General features: G+C 35.2%; 1 protein-coding gene across 1 annotated transcript; it reads left to right on the forward strand.

The window, feature by feature from the left end:
* Nucleotides 1-11,851: 11,851 nt before the first annotated feature.
* LOC149736243 (uncharacterized) lies at nucleotides 11,852-14,266 on the forward strand. Its single transcript, XM_089877197.1, has 2 exons — nucleotides 11,852-12,023; nucleotides 12,470-14,266. The coding sequence occupies exons 1-2, from the start codon at nucleotides 11,961-11,963 to the stop codon at nucleotides 13,547-13,549; spliced, it is 1,143 nt and encodes a 380-aa protein (XP_089733323.1). The 5' UTR covers nucleotides 11,852-11,960; the 3' UTR covers nucleotides 13,550-14,266.
* Nucleotides 14,267-16,190: the final 1,924 nt, after the last annotated feature.

The raw sequence follows: 16,190 nt of genomic DNA on the forward strand, positions 1-16,190 counted from the left end.
CTCGCATGGCCAGAAAATGACAGTCGTTATAATACGGGTGTTCTGTTTCATAAACCTCTATGTTACTTTGTAGGTGATATTTAAAAAAATTTGTACAGACGATAATTTGGACAACCCATAAGTGACCACTGGGTTGGACCAGTTTTCGTTAAGTGTCTTGCCCAAGAACACGAATACGCCCACGATGGTAGCAGTGACGAGCCTGGAATCCATTACCTCTGGGTTCGACCGTTAGTGACAGGCTCGCTAACTACATGGCCTTTGCGCGGGTGTCCTGATATATTCGTTCAGACGCTAATGCGAACATACTGCGCATGTAGTAGGTCGGAATAAATATAGTAACCACCCGGTTCAAATATATTACGACCCTGTGTTGAAAACGTTCCAGGCACGACGTTTTTATAGTAGGGTGGGGGAAGATGGGACACTTTGTCAGACGAGACTTTTTTTTAATTTTCTTTTTACGGACCCTCACTTAATGATAATCAGGAAAATAAGGTTACAGAATTATTTGACAGTATTATCACGACTTTAAAAAACGCCCGTGAAAGCTGATTACTGTTTTTAAATATTAAAAAAATATGTAAAATAGAAACAGTATACTTTAGAAAAAAAATAGAAACAGTATACTTTTTTTTGTAAAATAGAAACAGTAAACAGGTGTCGTCCAAACAATACCAATTGTTATTGAGCACGTTAGTGGTCATATAGATCCTTTTTCGTCGAACAGTTGTTGAACACGTTATTGAACACGTTAGTGGTCATATAGATCCTTTTTCGTCTTATCCTAATTCTTAATTCTAGCATTTTTCTTTAATCTCTTGATTGAATCAAGTCGTAATATATATTTATAATTTTTAGACTGAATTTTTATATTTAAAACCGCACGATGAGCGATTAATTAACGATTAGTTTCCTCATGCACTTTACATAGCGGAAACACTGCCTGGAGTTTGGCGGGGAACGACGGCACGTATTATATACATAGAAATAAAAAAGAGTAGAACGCGCAACTGCCCAAAACCGTGATATATTCTTTTTTCTATTCACGTGACCGCCAACTCCGTCCCCATTTCCCTTCGTCTCCATTGTAAAAGATAGGCGCATAGTATTTTTGGAAGGTTTTACCTGTTTATTTTAAAAACTATACCAACTATTCAAGTTTATTAGGCCAGTTTAGTTATTTAGTAGGGTAACGCTTACAGTTTACCATTTGTTTAGGAAATTTAATTATTTAATAAAATTAGTTAAAAATTTTAAACGAACGATTTGTAAGAAATATATATATATTAGAAAATAGTTGTTTTACACTATAACTTTAAATTAAGTCAAAAAACGAAGAAAAACTACACAAAACGTCATCGACTCCATTGACTACAATAGTAAACGGGAACGACCCGCGAAAGAGAGAGAGTGTATCACCTCTCTCCTTTGCCGACATTGGAGATGCGCGTTCTATTCTTTTTTATTTCTGTGATTATATAAGATAAGAAATCCACACAACGATTCACGACTGAATCAAACTATTAGCATTTAAGTGGAGACGCATTAAATGCACTACTCTTATACCGTATTATCATTAATCGTAATTGAAACTTTATTTTTAATTCAACATCATATGATTAATATTAACTTCTAACATTACCTTATTACTGCGTGATTACGGTTTGTCAAAATTCATGAAAACAAACGTTTTTAAGCGACGACAACGTTAACTAGTGTAAGTTTAAATTAAACACATGGTACAGGAGTTGTACAAAGCGTATTTACACATATTCTTTACCAATCACTCAATCCTCATACGTCATAAGTTTCATTAGTTATAATACATGTATAAATACATTCTGCCTACTGCTCCACAGTCACCGATGGCGACAAGAACCCGTTTTGTTGGTTACTTCAGATTTGTTTTTGATCGAGCCCAGTCGACCGTTGTAGTAAAAGGATTAACTAATATAGCAGGGTGGGGGTAGATGGGACACCTTTTTATTTTGTTTTCTCTTTTCATTTGGTGGTAAACAAAGAATATTCAATGAATTATAAAACCGTATCTTCACGACTTCCACAGACCGTTGTTAATTGTTTATTCCACAGACCGTTGTTAAAGACTTAATTTTCAAAGCGTACAGTATTATTTCGTGTTATTTACGTATATTCCTGTTTATAAATACACTTATTAATCAAAATTAACAATGATTTTAAACTGTCCCATCCTATCCTGTGTGTTTTCGATTTTGTAAAATTTCACCTGTTGTGCGAATCGCTAAATAACTCCTCGTGTGTTTTATTATATTTTCTTAAATTGTTGTCAATTAATAAAGGAATAATAGTACTAATTCGTGGTATTACCCAAAAAACGCAATCTATTTTGATTTTGGAAATATTTGGCAATATGTGCTTAAGTGTCCCATCTTCCCCCATTGTACTATATATTATCTTGTTAATATTTTAGTTACTGGTCAGATATTAATCAATTAAAAGCAAACTTTTTAAAGTTTGGGAATAAAAACCTACCAAACTACAATATAGAGGAAGGCGAGACATAAAGTTTAAAGATTTTATATAAACAGTATTCTGCTATTTGCAGTTGACCTACCGAATGTAACAGTCTGTGCCAGATTCTGAGGCATGTAAATTTAAATTTGCCTATTTGCCTATTTTTTTTACGTACGTATCTCAGTTTTTCTAATAACACTAAAGCTAATTTATGAGACAAAATCAACCATTTCAGATATGTTATTATAAACTACGATACCGGATTGATAGTTCATACTGACAAACCTTAAAATTTAGGGAAAATGGTGTATTCGTTAAACACCGAACTTTAGTACTTAACAATAGTAATCGTTTTTGCCGTGCACTTTGTTGGACCGTTTGTATACATTGTCGAATAATATACTGTAACATTTTTACGTCTATCATTAAATGGGTGCCGGTAAAACCTGATGGACAGGACCAAAGTTAGTATAGACCAAGTTAGGAAACGGCGCTCGTGTCCGCCATTACGGAGCCCACAGAGCGTGAATCGCCTATACAAATGCATGGTCGGCATGTGTTCATTTAGTTCTTGTAAGCGATACAAAGCTAAAAAACACGTATAGCGGTTGTTTTAACATATAAAATATAATTTCTAATATAAATCTTGTTATATAATATTAAATCTAGGATTTAATGTGGAGTAAATTAGTATTTTGACTGGTTTTCGGCGTACAGTGTGGTTTAACAGGGTACTTTACGTTGGCGATTAAGACTAGCAGCAATCAGCTTAGTTTACATAATAATATATGATCATACCTACGAACCTACAGAGCCATTCTTTACTACATTTATTATCCAACATTGGTGGACATGCAGCTCCAAACTGCTTATACTAGCAGATAAGGTGTTCGCGTTTTCCGATTTCATAAAGACCCGGAACGCAGAAAAGGTAGCTTACTAATTCAAGCAAAGGAACAAAAATAGTAACTCAGTATTGTTTTCCTCAATGTCACTTCGATATTAGGCAAATTTTACAAAGATACCTTAAGTTTCGTTGCCGGGTATACGCGTTGAGTTTGTGAGCCAAAAAGTAAAATCACGGCAATTTACATGCAAAACTGCAGCTAGATACACCAGTTTATGGTAATGTTATGCGTTTTTATATTTTAAACACGTTCTTTTATGTTTTTGGTTAGTAAACTTGATATTTTCTGTTTTTTTACTCTTGAATCGATTGAGTGTTCAATAAAAGTTGATTATTTTTGTGAGGTTTATTATTGTGATAAGATATAACATTAGTAGAAAGCCATTTTTACGCGCAGAAGTGCTTGGTTTTTAAAAAATCGCAATATTTAAACGAAAAACAGCACCCAGCAATGATAAAATGCTATGCCGTGGGCTCCGTAATGGTGGCGACTAAGACGTCATAGACGCGAGACAATGGATAACAAGACTCGTTGTTTTACAATCCGTTTCCTAACTTGGTCTATACTAACTTTGGACAGGACCATCAACCGCCCCAAATGAGTTATCTATTATTAGTTCTGTGAAAAATCAATAAAAACATATAGCAGGTTAGGTTGGGATATGGGGTAAGATTGGATACTTTTTAAAGATCTTTTTTTTTACGGGTACCCATTTGCTGATGGATAGAAACAGTGCCGCTGGATTATTCGACGATATATTCTCACGGTCTAACAAAGTGAGCGGCAAACTTTGGTGTTGAACGAATACAACATATTTCAATGGCTGAAAAGAGCATAATAATACTAATAGGCTTATTTTGAAAGCTGTCAGAATCGTATCGAAATTGACGATATTTTGTAGTTTGCAAGTTTGAATAATCAATACAGTATCATATTTTAATAGAAAATAACCTAAAATATTTCGCACACAGTTTAATTTTGTCACACAAAATTAATTTAAAGAAAAACTGGGACATGTGCATAAGAAAAAATAGTCATAGGTTAATCTGGTGACAAAGAAACTATCGGTCAACTATAAGAAACTATAAGATGACAAAGAAACTACTAAAACAGGCCCCGGCGGGGGGACCGGTGAGTAATTCGTGCAAAGGATAACTTTTCCTATGCAAGATCCAACAAAATGTGATGCGTGTATACAGATTTTTAGCCCAATGAGAACCCCGAGTTAAAGTTTTTTTGATTATAAACTTTGATGATGGATGTATAAGGTTTGTTTCGTGGAACACTTACATAATGAACTGTAGTTTTATCAAAAGTTTATTCGTTATTTTTGTTAATAGGGGGTGGGGTAAGATGAGACACCCTTTACTCTATTTCTTGTCCCATTTGGTAGTATACAAAGCACATTGTAGTAGGACCCGAAACTAGCACGGCCTGTTAATTCCGGTTGGGTAACTGTTGTAAAACACAATTAGTATATTCTTTCATGCTTTTGTCTCATCTTACGCCACTTTGTATACTTGTCTATAGGTTTTTATTGCCATACTTTAAAAGGTTTTGTTTTAATTTAATAATTTCTAACTTAGAATGATTTTTATATATTATATATACTAACATAATAACACAATAATGTATGAAAAATATATTCGTTTGCAGATATTTTATGAGAAATGGCTTGTGCGAAAATACAGTATAGAAAAACACAGTTTGCCGTAAAAATATGAACTTTATTAATAGATATTACTCTTTTTTTTCTATTACCAGTTCTTATGAATTTTAAGCATACCATATTCATCAATTAATGTTTAAACAATACCCATCATCGTTCAAACAAGGCTAATTCTTCATACAATAACATATTGTAGTTAACAGGTTAAATAGTAGTGAGGCAAAAAAATAATGTTTGAACCCAATTTTCAATGCGTTAAATAGTATTTTGTGTTATTTACGTGTATTCCTGATAATAAGTTCATTTTCTGGCCAAAAATAACAAAGACTTTAAACTGTCTCGTTTTACCCCGTGTGTTTTTGAATTGGTAAAATTACACCCAGTGTACAAATTACCAATAACTCCTTGTGTGTTATAAGAAATTTCTCTGAAGTGTTGTTAATTAATATATGATATTACAAATTAATAGTATTGCGAAAAAAAATTAGTTTTGAAATATTGAACAATATTATGTGCTTTATTGTCCCATATTACCCCACCTTACTATTTGAAATCTGGTTTCTACACTAAAGATAGGGAACTCCAGTTTTTTTAAAAAACATGTGTATTTTGGTAGCGTTCTGCATTCGTCACGTATATTTTATGTGTTCCTATTTTCACGTACCCGAACAAAATTTATTTTTTGCATTTTAAAAACATGTTTTTGTGCCGGAAAAAAACTGTTACTGGCACAATCATTGTATTCCTTTAATAAAAATTGTGAAATAAACCTTTGGATGTGAAAGTGAAGTTGTGACAAAAACCCATCCACGCAACGAAGGTTAATATCTCTTAAATTTGCAGTTAAAAAAGTAGACAGTATATTATATTGGGTGGCCTTTTTTTAAATGTCGTTAACAGTTTATTTGTCATTATATTTTTAATTCAACCCATAACATATTTATAGGTCAAGCTGGTTAATGGGACTCGCGACTAAGAGCAAGAGAGAGAAAAGAGACAAAGTGAAAGAGATACCGTTTATCACGCAGAGCAAACACGTTTGGGAGCAATCGGGTTCGCGGAGTCAACCTCGTTTGACCGATTTTGTTATTTATACGTCTACGGTAAAATAGTTTGATTGCAGCTATTGGTGTCAATTTATATAGTTATGCGCTATTTTCACACGTTAGGTTCTAACATGTCTTGAAATTATATCCTATAATCACCTTTTCTACAAATTTAATGCAACTATTCAAAATAGTTTGAAAATACCCGCAGTTCAAGTAGCCTGTAGCAGTGTATGTCTTTGTGCGCAAAATAACTGATTTTTGGGAGAAGACTGTAATAACTCTTTTCTATTTGACAGTAGTAACACTGGTCTATTTAAACGACGGGCTGTGATTGTGTTTACGGGCCTATGTGTGATAGCCAGATGTCTTGTTTCGTATTTCTACTATCTGTTTCTCATTCTAATACAAACTGCGTGAAGAACCACAGTTGCAGTGCCTCAAATTACTTCTGTAAATCTCCAATTACTATAAACAGGGTTTGTCCTAAAGTAATTGTTACGTAATAATTGCTTGTGGTGTTACACTTTGATAAAGTCATTAGACCTACTAACTTTGGATATACCTAAATTAGTGTTGCTATAGAAACATATATATTATATACTGTGATAAAGTGGCACCTAGATTCTAGATTAAAATTATTCATAGTATTACTTATGAACTGCAAAGACTGTGAATGTAAAGTTGTGATTTTATTATACTGTATTTCCAGAATCAGAAATACTGTCCGTTTTAGGATATTTTAGAATTAACAAAATATCACCATAAAGCTTTAGTTTTGTAATGTTATGTGTTTTATACCCGAGTCTAGTGCAAACGAACGCCTGCTCACTGGACTGAAGCAGGAATAAATTTGTGGCGCACTAAACCATTTGTCCGGAGGCATTCAACTGAAAAGAGACAAAGGAATATCGACGCGTTTCTTTTAACTGCACTTTAGCCAAACTTATGTATCTGTTGTATTTACATTTTATATTTTCAGTACATACGCAAAAGGCTACAGTACTTTCATTGTAAAAAAAATATGTGTAATTTTAATATTGTATTAATGATAAAGTTCAGACCAACTAAACAAAATAAAACTACACTAAAACCGTGCCCCAATTAACCGGTACTCATACGAAACGCTTACGGCTCTGAGAGACCATTGGGGTTACCGAACAAGGAGTTTTACACAAGTATACCCTTCTCACTAATTGGGTCACACTTGAGATTTTAGGCGGTCAACAAAAAGGATGTTGCACTCTAACTTTCCTCTTAACTAGTACAATAATGTCTCTTCTTTTTTCTCGTTGTATTTTAACTGAATCTATACCCACTCGTACAGACAAGCCCACTTTAATCCACTCATAGCGCTTGCACAATAATTCACGAGTATCCAGCCATCGATTTGTATTCAAACCATAATGGATAAATCGGGATATATCAAGTTATAAAATGAATATTTAACAACAATTAGATCAAATATTTGCAACAAAAACAAGACTCACATTCAGATTGTTGTTATATAATCCAAATAACCTTTCGACTTTAGAAGAAGTGAACAGTAATACCTGTTGCATTTCTTAACGGCTGTTTCTTATAGGTAAAGTTAGAAAGTCTGTGTTCCTCTTTACGTTGGGCTATATGACGAAAGTTTATTGTATGCAAACATGCTTAATGAAGTGATTTTAACGACTGCGCAAACACACTGATGTCATGGTTATGTTCGGTAAGTCGGTAAGCGAATTTAAAGGCTATGACGTAGATGGTTGAGCTGACGAAATAAGAAGGTGGACTTATGCAACCAAAAGCAAACACTGTGGACGAACCAGCTGTAGTAATCTTTTTTTTATACCTTTGTTTTGATCTTTTTATTAACATAATTGTATCTGCGTTAAACTAATTGTTACATACTGTTTCAAACAATTTACTAACTGTAGATTTGTCTTTGTGGTAGGAATTAAAAAATAGTTTCTAGTATTTTGATGCGTAGTTATAGTATATACTTTATGTACAAGTTTGTATACCCAGCAACATTATTTATATACAACGTGTTTTAGTCTAGTTTATTTTTTTATGGGCCAGTTCAATTTACCTAAAAGTATAATATTCTATTCCGAAAGGTTAATAACAATTGTTTTCCCTACGTGGAATACCATTGGCACCTATAATCAAATTTCTTGATCGCGGTTTGAACAATTACCGACGCTCTCATACAGTCGTTAAGGTACGGTCATATAACTCTGTTATTATTTATTACTACTAAATGGGACAAGAAAACAGAATGAAAACAAGTCCCATCTTACCCCCACTCTAATAGAGTTGTTTTTCTATCTTTGATAACAGCTTTATTACCATTTTAAATACAATTATTTTTCAGATTTCAGACGTTTACACCGCAAAACATAAATAGCACAATTATTGTCTTGGTTTATATTAAATTAATTCTAATTACAACCAAGAACGCTAAACTTAAGTTTTAATTCATGAATAATTACATCCATGTCGAATGCGTTAGCTTTTATTAATCGAATCACATATTATGTCAAGACATTTATCGCACGTCAGTGTTTTATTTTAAACCTATGTCCCACAGTGTGGCATAATTGGTAGCCAACGGCGTTTACACTAAACGTTAGTCTGAACTGCAAAGCTATAACCGCGCCAAACAAAACATTAATTTTTTCCACGCATAAAAACATTTTAATGCTAAACGAATTAATAAAATACTTGTAAATTTACACTTAGGTTTTAGTTATGTACTTAAATTACAGTTTATTGTAATTTACTGCTGTATGCGCAAAAGAACTACATTTCCTAAAGGCTTTATGTCAGACTTGAACAACTCACAACGTATATTTAAACTAATACCTGCGTGGGCTGCGTGTGTTTGGGAGGAAAATAACATTGTAAGTTGCTAAGTGTGAATATTTGTTTGTATTTATCCATGTTGTCGTCACCAGCTTTTAAACACTGGTCTTCATTAATGTAAAATTGGTATTTTGTTTACGCCCTCTTACAGCCCCCCCGCTTCGTTTTTTAACAGTTATTATTCAGTACAGACAATTTTTTCCGTTCCGACCTATTAACTGGCTCGGCCAATATAATTTGGATGCCGTCTTGTATAATGATTGAATTCAAACCCTTTAAAGATCACTGTCCATGGCTCATTTATATTAATAAACAGATGAACCATATGAATTCATGACGTACACGGTAATACACCTTTGTAGGTAGGAATAATAACGACAAATAGTCGTGTAATACACAATGTATTACTCAAGCAGTATTATCAGCAAACACCTTATATGTTATTGTCGTTGTTATGACATTTTCTCCTATATGACGTCAAGAGATTCACGTGAGCACGAGTACCAATTGGCCGTTACGGCTGCCATGACGTAAAACCGAATTCAATCGCAAGCATTTCCTATATAGTTGTGTAAGCGTAACGTCCCAGGTGTTGCCAGCTTAAATGATTTTCTCTTCAATCATTTACGCATGCGGTATTACTCTGCATTAACTTGCGATAAAAACGTCGTGACCGGCGTACTATAAATACGTTGCTGCTTTTAAAGGTATCGTCTTTATTCACTTAGCAATAATCCGTGGTTACTTTTCACAGTATCTTGTTTTATTCCGAAATAACTTGTTGGTCAATATTTAGTAGTTCTATTGAAGCCGTGCTTTGATCGTAATATATATACACTATTTAAATATATATATAAATGACCTTAGAACGTCTTTCTCGTAAACAGGAGAGGTCTTGATTAAACTTAGCTATGACAGAATCCTGAACAGTTTTGGCCAAGAAACAAAACAACGACGATTGATCTACTTTTTAAACTTTAATCCAACTATTCGACTACAAGCCAGCAATTGTATGCATCGTGTTATAACTGCCTATAAAATTAGCTACATACAGCAAATTCCAATTATCTGTTAGTCTAATTGTGTTTAATGTATATATTTAATAAAGGTAATAAAATATTTCAATTTAAAAAAACACATAGAAGTTTTGAAAAGCAAGTGTGTGCCTATTGGTAGTTACTATCTTACGCACAGTTTTTAACGATTCTTAACTCCCACAGCAGAACACGAATCAATGCTTTGATTTCATGGGATTTAACAGATTTCTTTGTCCAGTTGCCTGCTAGCGGCTTAAGCAGCAAACCATGGACGTTCTTATCATATATAGTAAACACCTTCATAATGACTGACCCCTTTCAGTGGTCTTAATACTCTACAAGAGTCGATTTTCTTGTCAAAACACGACAAAGGAAACATTGGCGACCTAATTCCTTATACAGGAGTGTATAAGGTGCGTTGCAAGTCTATGACTAACATTACTGCAGCTTTCAGACAAAAGCACGAAAATATTTAATCAAGGTCCCACAATGAGTCCGATTGTTTATGTTTGTATTCTAACAGGGCTCAAACTAATTAATCGCTTTTTCCTCCAGCAGCCAACTTTGTTTATTCAACATAATCTCACTATTGGCGACCGTCTACAAGTTTATTGTGTCAATTCTGTTAAAATAAAGCCGAAGGAAGCAAAAAGCCTTTAATAGTTTAATATTTGGAACACCTACGTTTTCAATAGCCTCGGTCAATATTGATCACGCACAAGTGCACGTTTTGTTTATTGAATGTGTATTTTGTTTTAAACATCGGCCTCGTATACGTGTACCCTAAATTCGTGTACTGATGGGTAAGGTGGGGCCGTTAGCACCTAAATCCCATATTTCATGATCGTTCTAAACAATTATAATGGTCCTAAAGTCGTAAGGATGCCGTTATTTAATTCTGTAAATATGCTTTGTTTATTACCAAATGGGACGGGAAACGAGAATAAAACAATGTCCCATCTTACTCCATCCTACTACATTATTAGTTGTTAATCATTTGTTTTTTTCCTGTAATATTTGCACTAGTAATTGGCTTCAATTAGTTTCTTCGGTTTGTCGTGTTTCTAGTTAATTACCTAATACTGTTTGTCGTAAAACGACGCATTTTTTATTGTATGACGTGTAAAATTGGTCTAAATACTGGTACTACTAAAATAAACGTTATTGACAGTATTACTAATGAGGCAAAACTATATAGAGTAGGGTGGGGGAAGATGGGACACCTTTTAACTCTCTTTTCTCGTCCCATTTGGTAATGAACGAAGTACATTCAAAGAATTATAAAACTGTATTCTCGCGACTTTCATAGACCGTTGTTAATTGTTTAAAACACAATCAAGATATTTGGATATTATGTGCTGAAGGTGTCCCATCTTTCCCCGCCCTACTGTATGGAAATTGTATTAAAATTTATTTTAAATGTATTTAACAACTTTTTTAGACTTTTGTTTGTATGAAATTTCATGCGCGAAAGTTTGGCTTTTTGATAATTTTTAAAATTTAAAACAGTTAAATTTAACAATGTTTTGGCCACACGGGTTACATATGGTCTAAAATGTTTTTCAAGGAATACTGAACAACAAAATACGAGATATTTTTGTGGTGTAATTTCCCACTTTTTTGTTTTCTGAACGGCTCTCTCGTTTTAAGTGTGGAGAAAAATAACATTACCGCGTTTTGTGGAAGGTCTATGACGTAAACAGAGCATCCATTGTTTTTCGCCGCTTGTTTGTCTGAAACGAGAGAGCGGCGTTCTTCTGTTCGCGCGATTTCCGTTTTAAGCTCCACCTACAGCTTCGTGATTGGCTGCAAGGAATTTGATTGACGTCTCACGGCTATATATAAACAGCTGCAGCACAGTCGTAGCAAACACAAATGCACGAGGTTATTTAGCTATCAAGAAACTTATTTATTCGGTAGGACTGAAGTATTTAATAATCTTAATGCCACTATGTCTTCAACTATGATCTCAAGCTATTCTGATTTTAGCGAGAACTTACATAAAGACTTTTGGGTAAGTGTAATGCAATTAGAACTTCGTGTAAAGTGATTGGTTTGATAATATACGACATTGCAAACACTTTTTTTACCAGTCCCGAAATATTGGTCTTGTCATGTTTTTTTTGTAACTAAGTTTCAAAATATTATAACTAGCGAGTAATAGTTATTTGTTGCATAAGCAGATAGTAAATTAAATGTGTACAGCTGCATATGGATCTGTTGTTTTACGTATCTATGTTAATGTTGTAGGTAACTTATTAGTCATACCTCGTGCACATATTGAATATGTGATATAGTTTTTTGTTCGTTGTTTCGGCACGTTCTATCATAGGCGTAAACAATTCAGTAGTTTTAGAATGAATGACGTGCACTTATATTAAACCGCAACTATAGTACAGCCATTATGTAACCTAATGCTGTAATGAAATGTGTTTGTAATTTTGCTTTGTCAACTTTCAGGAGTCAGCGATTATTCGTACTACAATGGACTATTCAGTATTAAAAAGTGGATTCGACAAGATTGACATGAGTGTGTCCCAAAAAGTGATCGCTGCTAATTTGACTAGTCGACCTGCCCTTACACGCCGCCACTCTTCATCTATGTTTTGTTCAGCGTCCACAAATAACGCACCGCTGACAGGATACAACGAGAATGCTCTGCTTGCTTCGCACGCTTCACTAGAGACAGTGAATGAAGAAAAATTCCGTAGCAGAGCTTTTAGCGAAGGCTCGTCTGTACTAAGCCAAGAATCAATGCAAGACCAACAACAGTCCGCCACGAGCCGTTATAAAACCGAATTGTGTCGGCCGTTCGAGGAAAACGGAAAATGCAAATACGGCGACAAATGCCAGTTTGCTCACGGCAAACACGAGTTACGTAGAATGGTTCGACACCCGAAATACAAAACGGAACTTTGTCGTACGTATCACACCAGTGGTTTTTGTCCATACGGACCACGGTGCCATTTTATCCACAACCAAGAGGACGTTGGCATTGCTAAAAAACAAACTCAACCAACAAGAATACAATCGCAAACGTCAGTCCCGGTAAAGATTAATAATCGCCAATTATCTCAGCATCAAAGACCACGTGATCTTCAACTCTTTACACAAAGCGCATCGTACGGCCACATGCCACCTTACTCGCCATCCAACAGCAGCCCAAGTATTCACAACACGCAACCCATGTTTGGATTAAGTGAAGTCTTATCTCCAATTTCACCCATGCCACAAAATAGTACAGGCGGTCAGTTCTTTAGTTATTGTGGTAAAGGGAGTAATTCTCCGGTGGAATCGAACCGACGTAGCAGTTTCTCCGACAACCGTCAATCCACGCCACCGATCACACAACTCGACATCTTTAATCGAAGTCAACAACCAACTGAGTTTCCGACCATCGACACAAGCGATGATCTCGTATTTGATACGCCCCCAACACCACCGGATTCCGACCGAGAATCGGCAACTGGATCACCTAAAAACTATGAGCAAATGGGCCAAAGGTTACCAATCTTCCGATGCCTGTCTAAAACCGAGTGAAAAAATAATCTCCTTTCATGATATTTATTCTAATCCAAAGTTGGATATTATGCTGCACACAGACATTATTTATGTTAACACACGACCGTGTTCCCCCAAAACCAGTACCGGCTATGTGTTTTACCTCTAGCCTTCGTAACTTTGGGAGCTTGTGCCTTTTGATATTTTTACTGATATGCCTACTGTATTTTAACGCCATCACTGCTCACTGATTATGTTGCCTCAACACCGTGGATCTAATCGAGTATTTTAACTGTTTACGTGCGGTTTTCGCCAGCATTTGTTGTGCTTAATTCAGCGGATAGTAAAACTAGAAAATTCATGTCTGCACATTCGTGCCACATACGCACAGCTCTGCGTTCGTTCCCGTATTTTTATTCTGCTAGTGCCCAGAAAGATGTTCTGCTGCATGTCATTTAAACGCAGTGTTGCGACCTGACCTGATGCCCAAAATGGGTTCTATATTTAACCAAATACCGTATTCTGTTATGTTGGGTGTTTCATACTAAGGTGTCAATACTATTCCCTTTAGAACTTCCGCAAAGGCACTGGAACTTCCAGCTATAGGGTTGCTGCACTCAGGCATGTTATACCATAATTTATTTTTCTTATTTTTTATTTTTATATCCACTTTTTCGGCCGCTATGTGCACCTTTTTCGCGTGCAGTTTTCCTTACTACAACTTGTTTTATGTTATTAAAATATGAATCGTACAAACTTAGAAACCTTTTTTTAAGACCTACATCAGTGACAGTAATTATAAGGGCCGAGATAAAAATAAAGACTGCCTCGGTAACTTGTGTACGTTTAAATTTAAAAAAAAAACGGACTAATATAAATTTGAGGAACGTTTCAAAATGTTATCCTAAATTTATAAAATGGCATATCGATGTTGCAGTTCGACGAGTCGTTATTTTAATCCATTATTTAGCTTCAATGCTTGGATTGCTTTCTTAGACACAGTCGGGTTGGCTCGAATGTTTGCTTACGGCTGGGATCGCAAAAATTGAGTGGGTGACACACTCACGTACACGGATGAGTCATAGGGAAATAAGCCAAGCAAACTTTGCGCGATGTAAAAAAAGATTACATTAGCTTGGTTATGGTTTACCTCAAAAATGAACCTGCAGTGGTGAATTATCGAGAGTAAGTATACTCGTCACGTCATCGAAAATGCAACTTGACACACTTGTAAACAACAGCGCGTTATTCATGCTGCAGGGCAATCGTATCGAAACAGCTGCATTATGCATGAAAAAAGGGACACTCAGCTATAAGCAAAACATCCTGTATAAGCGCTAAACAGGTGTGACATTTAGTTCAGTTACAAAACACGTTTACTTCAGTATCCTTAAAACAATGCCACTTAACATTAACTTAACAATAAACAAAGCAGGGTTTAGTGTAAAAATTAAAGGAAAAGTATTTCTGGTCAAAAGTAAAACACGCTTTAATTTCAGTAAACAGTCAAAATTTATTAGAAGTGCCAATAGTTTTCCAACAACCAATATACATATATATCACATTTTATTTATATTGTTTTAAGAGTTCTGTTATGATACAAAATATATGTAAGTAATATCAACACATATTATTCTAAAGATAGGTTTACAGACTCGAAGCGCCAAGATATATTTAATAATGTTAAGACTTTTCATTAAAAGTAGAAAATGCTTTATTAAATTTTGGTAGAATTTAGAGTCAAGCTCAATGTTATGTAAACCTACCAGTGCGATCACAAACTGTAATACAAGCTAACCAACCGTGAAAGAGCTGGATCACGGTGGCTTGTGCTTGATACACAAATACTGTGTGTATGAGCTGCGTGTGCACCGCACGGCTCAATTGACCACATTGTTGGCTTCCTTACAATACGACGTACGAGTTACACCATTTTAACTGTACAGTTGCAACATAGCTTGTATTTTTATTCGTGCCTTAAAACAAATTAAAAAATGAAACGGTTTTACTATTATATAAATTTATCGCACAATGATCCAGAGTGGCTTATAACTATGGGCCTACAGTAAATGTTCTTTATGACAATAAATTGTTGTATAAGGTTCAATGCCTCAGTTACGTGTAAAAACTTAATGGTGTGTGCGAAGCAGCTTGCTAATCTGCATTTCGAGGATTGAAGCGGTTCTGCTGGATACCGAGCTCGCCAATTCTATTTGTTGAAGCGAACTCAACCGTCCCGACCCCGCGTTTCCTCTATTGGGAACGCGGCCCAGGAATAATATTAGACGCACACCAGCTTACAAACGGGCTTCACTGTCAAGAGAACTCTTACCAAGCCTCACATTAACGAAGAGAAAAACCTTTCCTCACAGTGTAAAAGGGAATGTACAGACAATATTACGTCACAATCGGCTCCGCTTCACCGAAACCGGGCTCTCTTTCGTTTCATTTTGTATAAATTGGGTGTAGAAGAGCCCAGTATTTGCGCTAAGGTAGGATTACAGTCATTGATCCTCGTTTTAGCTTCTCGCATCGTTGCTCAATTTTTAACTTTGCTGTTTGAACAACAGACAAAGCACGTAATAAGACGTTACTCGTATCGGCATATTGTGATGTTCGAAGATGGAAACGAACGTAATGTGTATCTTTCGGTACTAATGCCGACAGACTAAATACAGTG

Source organism: Ciona robusta, chromosome 4 (genome assembly GCF_009617815.1).
Source record: "Ciona robusta chromosome 4, ASM961781v2".
NCBI classification, from domain to species: Eukaryota; Metazoa; Chordata; class Ascidiacea; order Phlebobranchia; family Cionidae; genus Ciona; species Ciona robusta.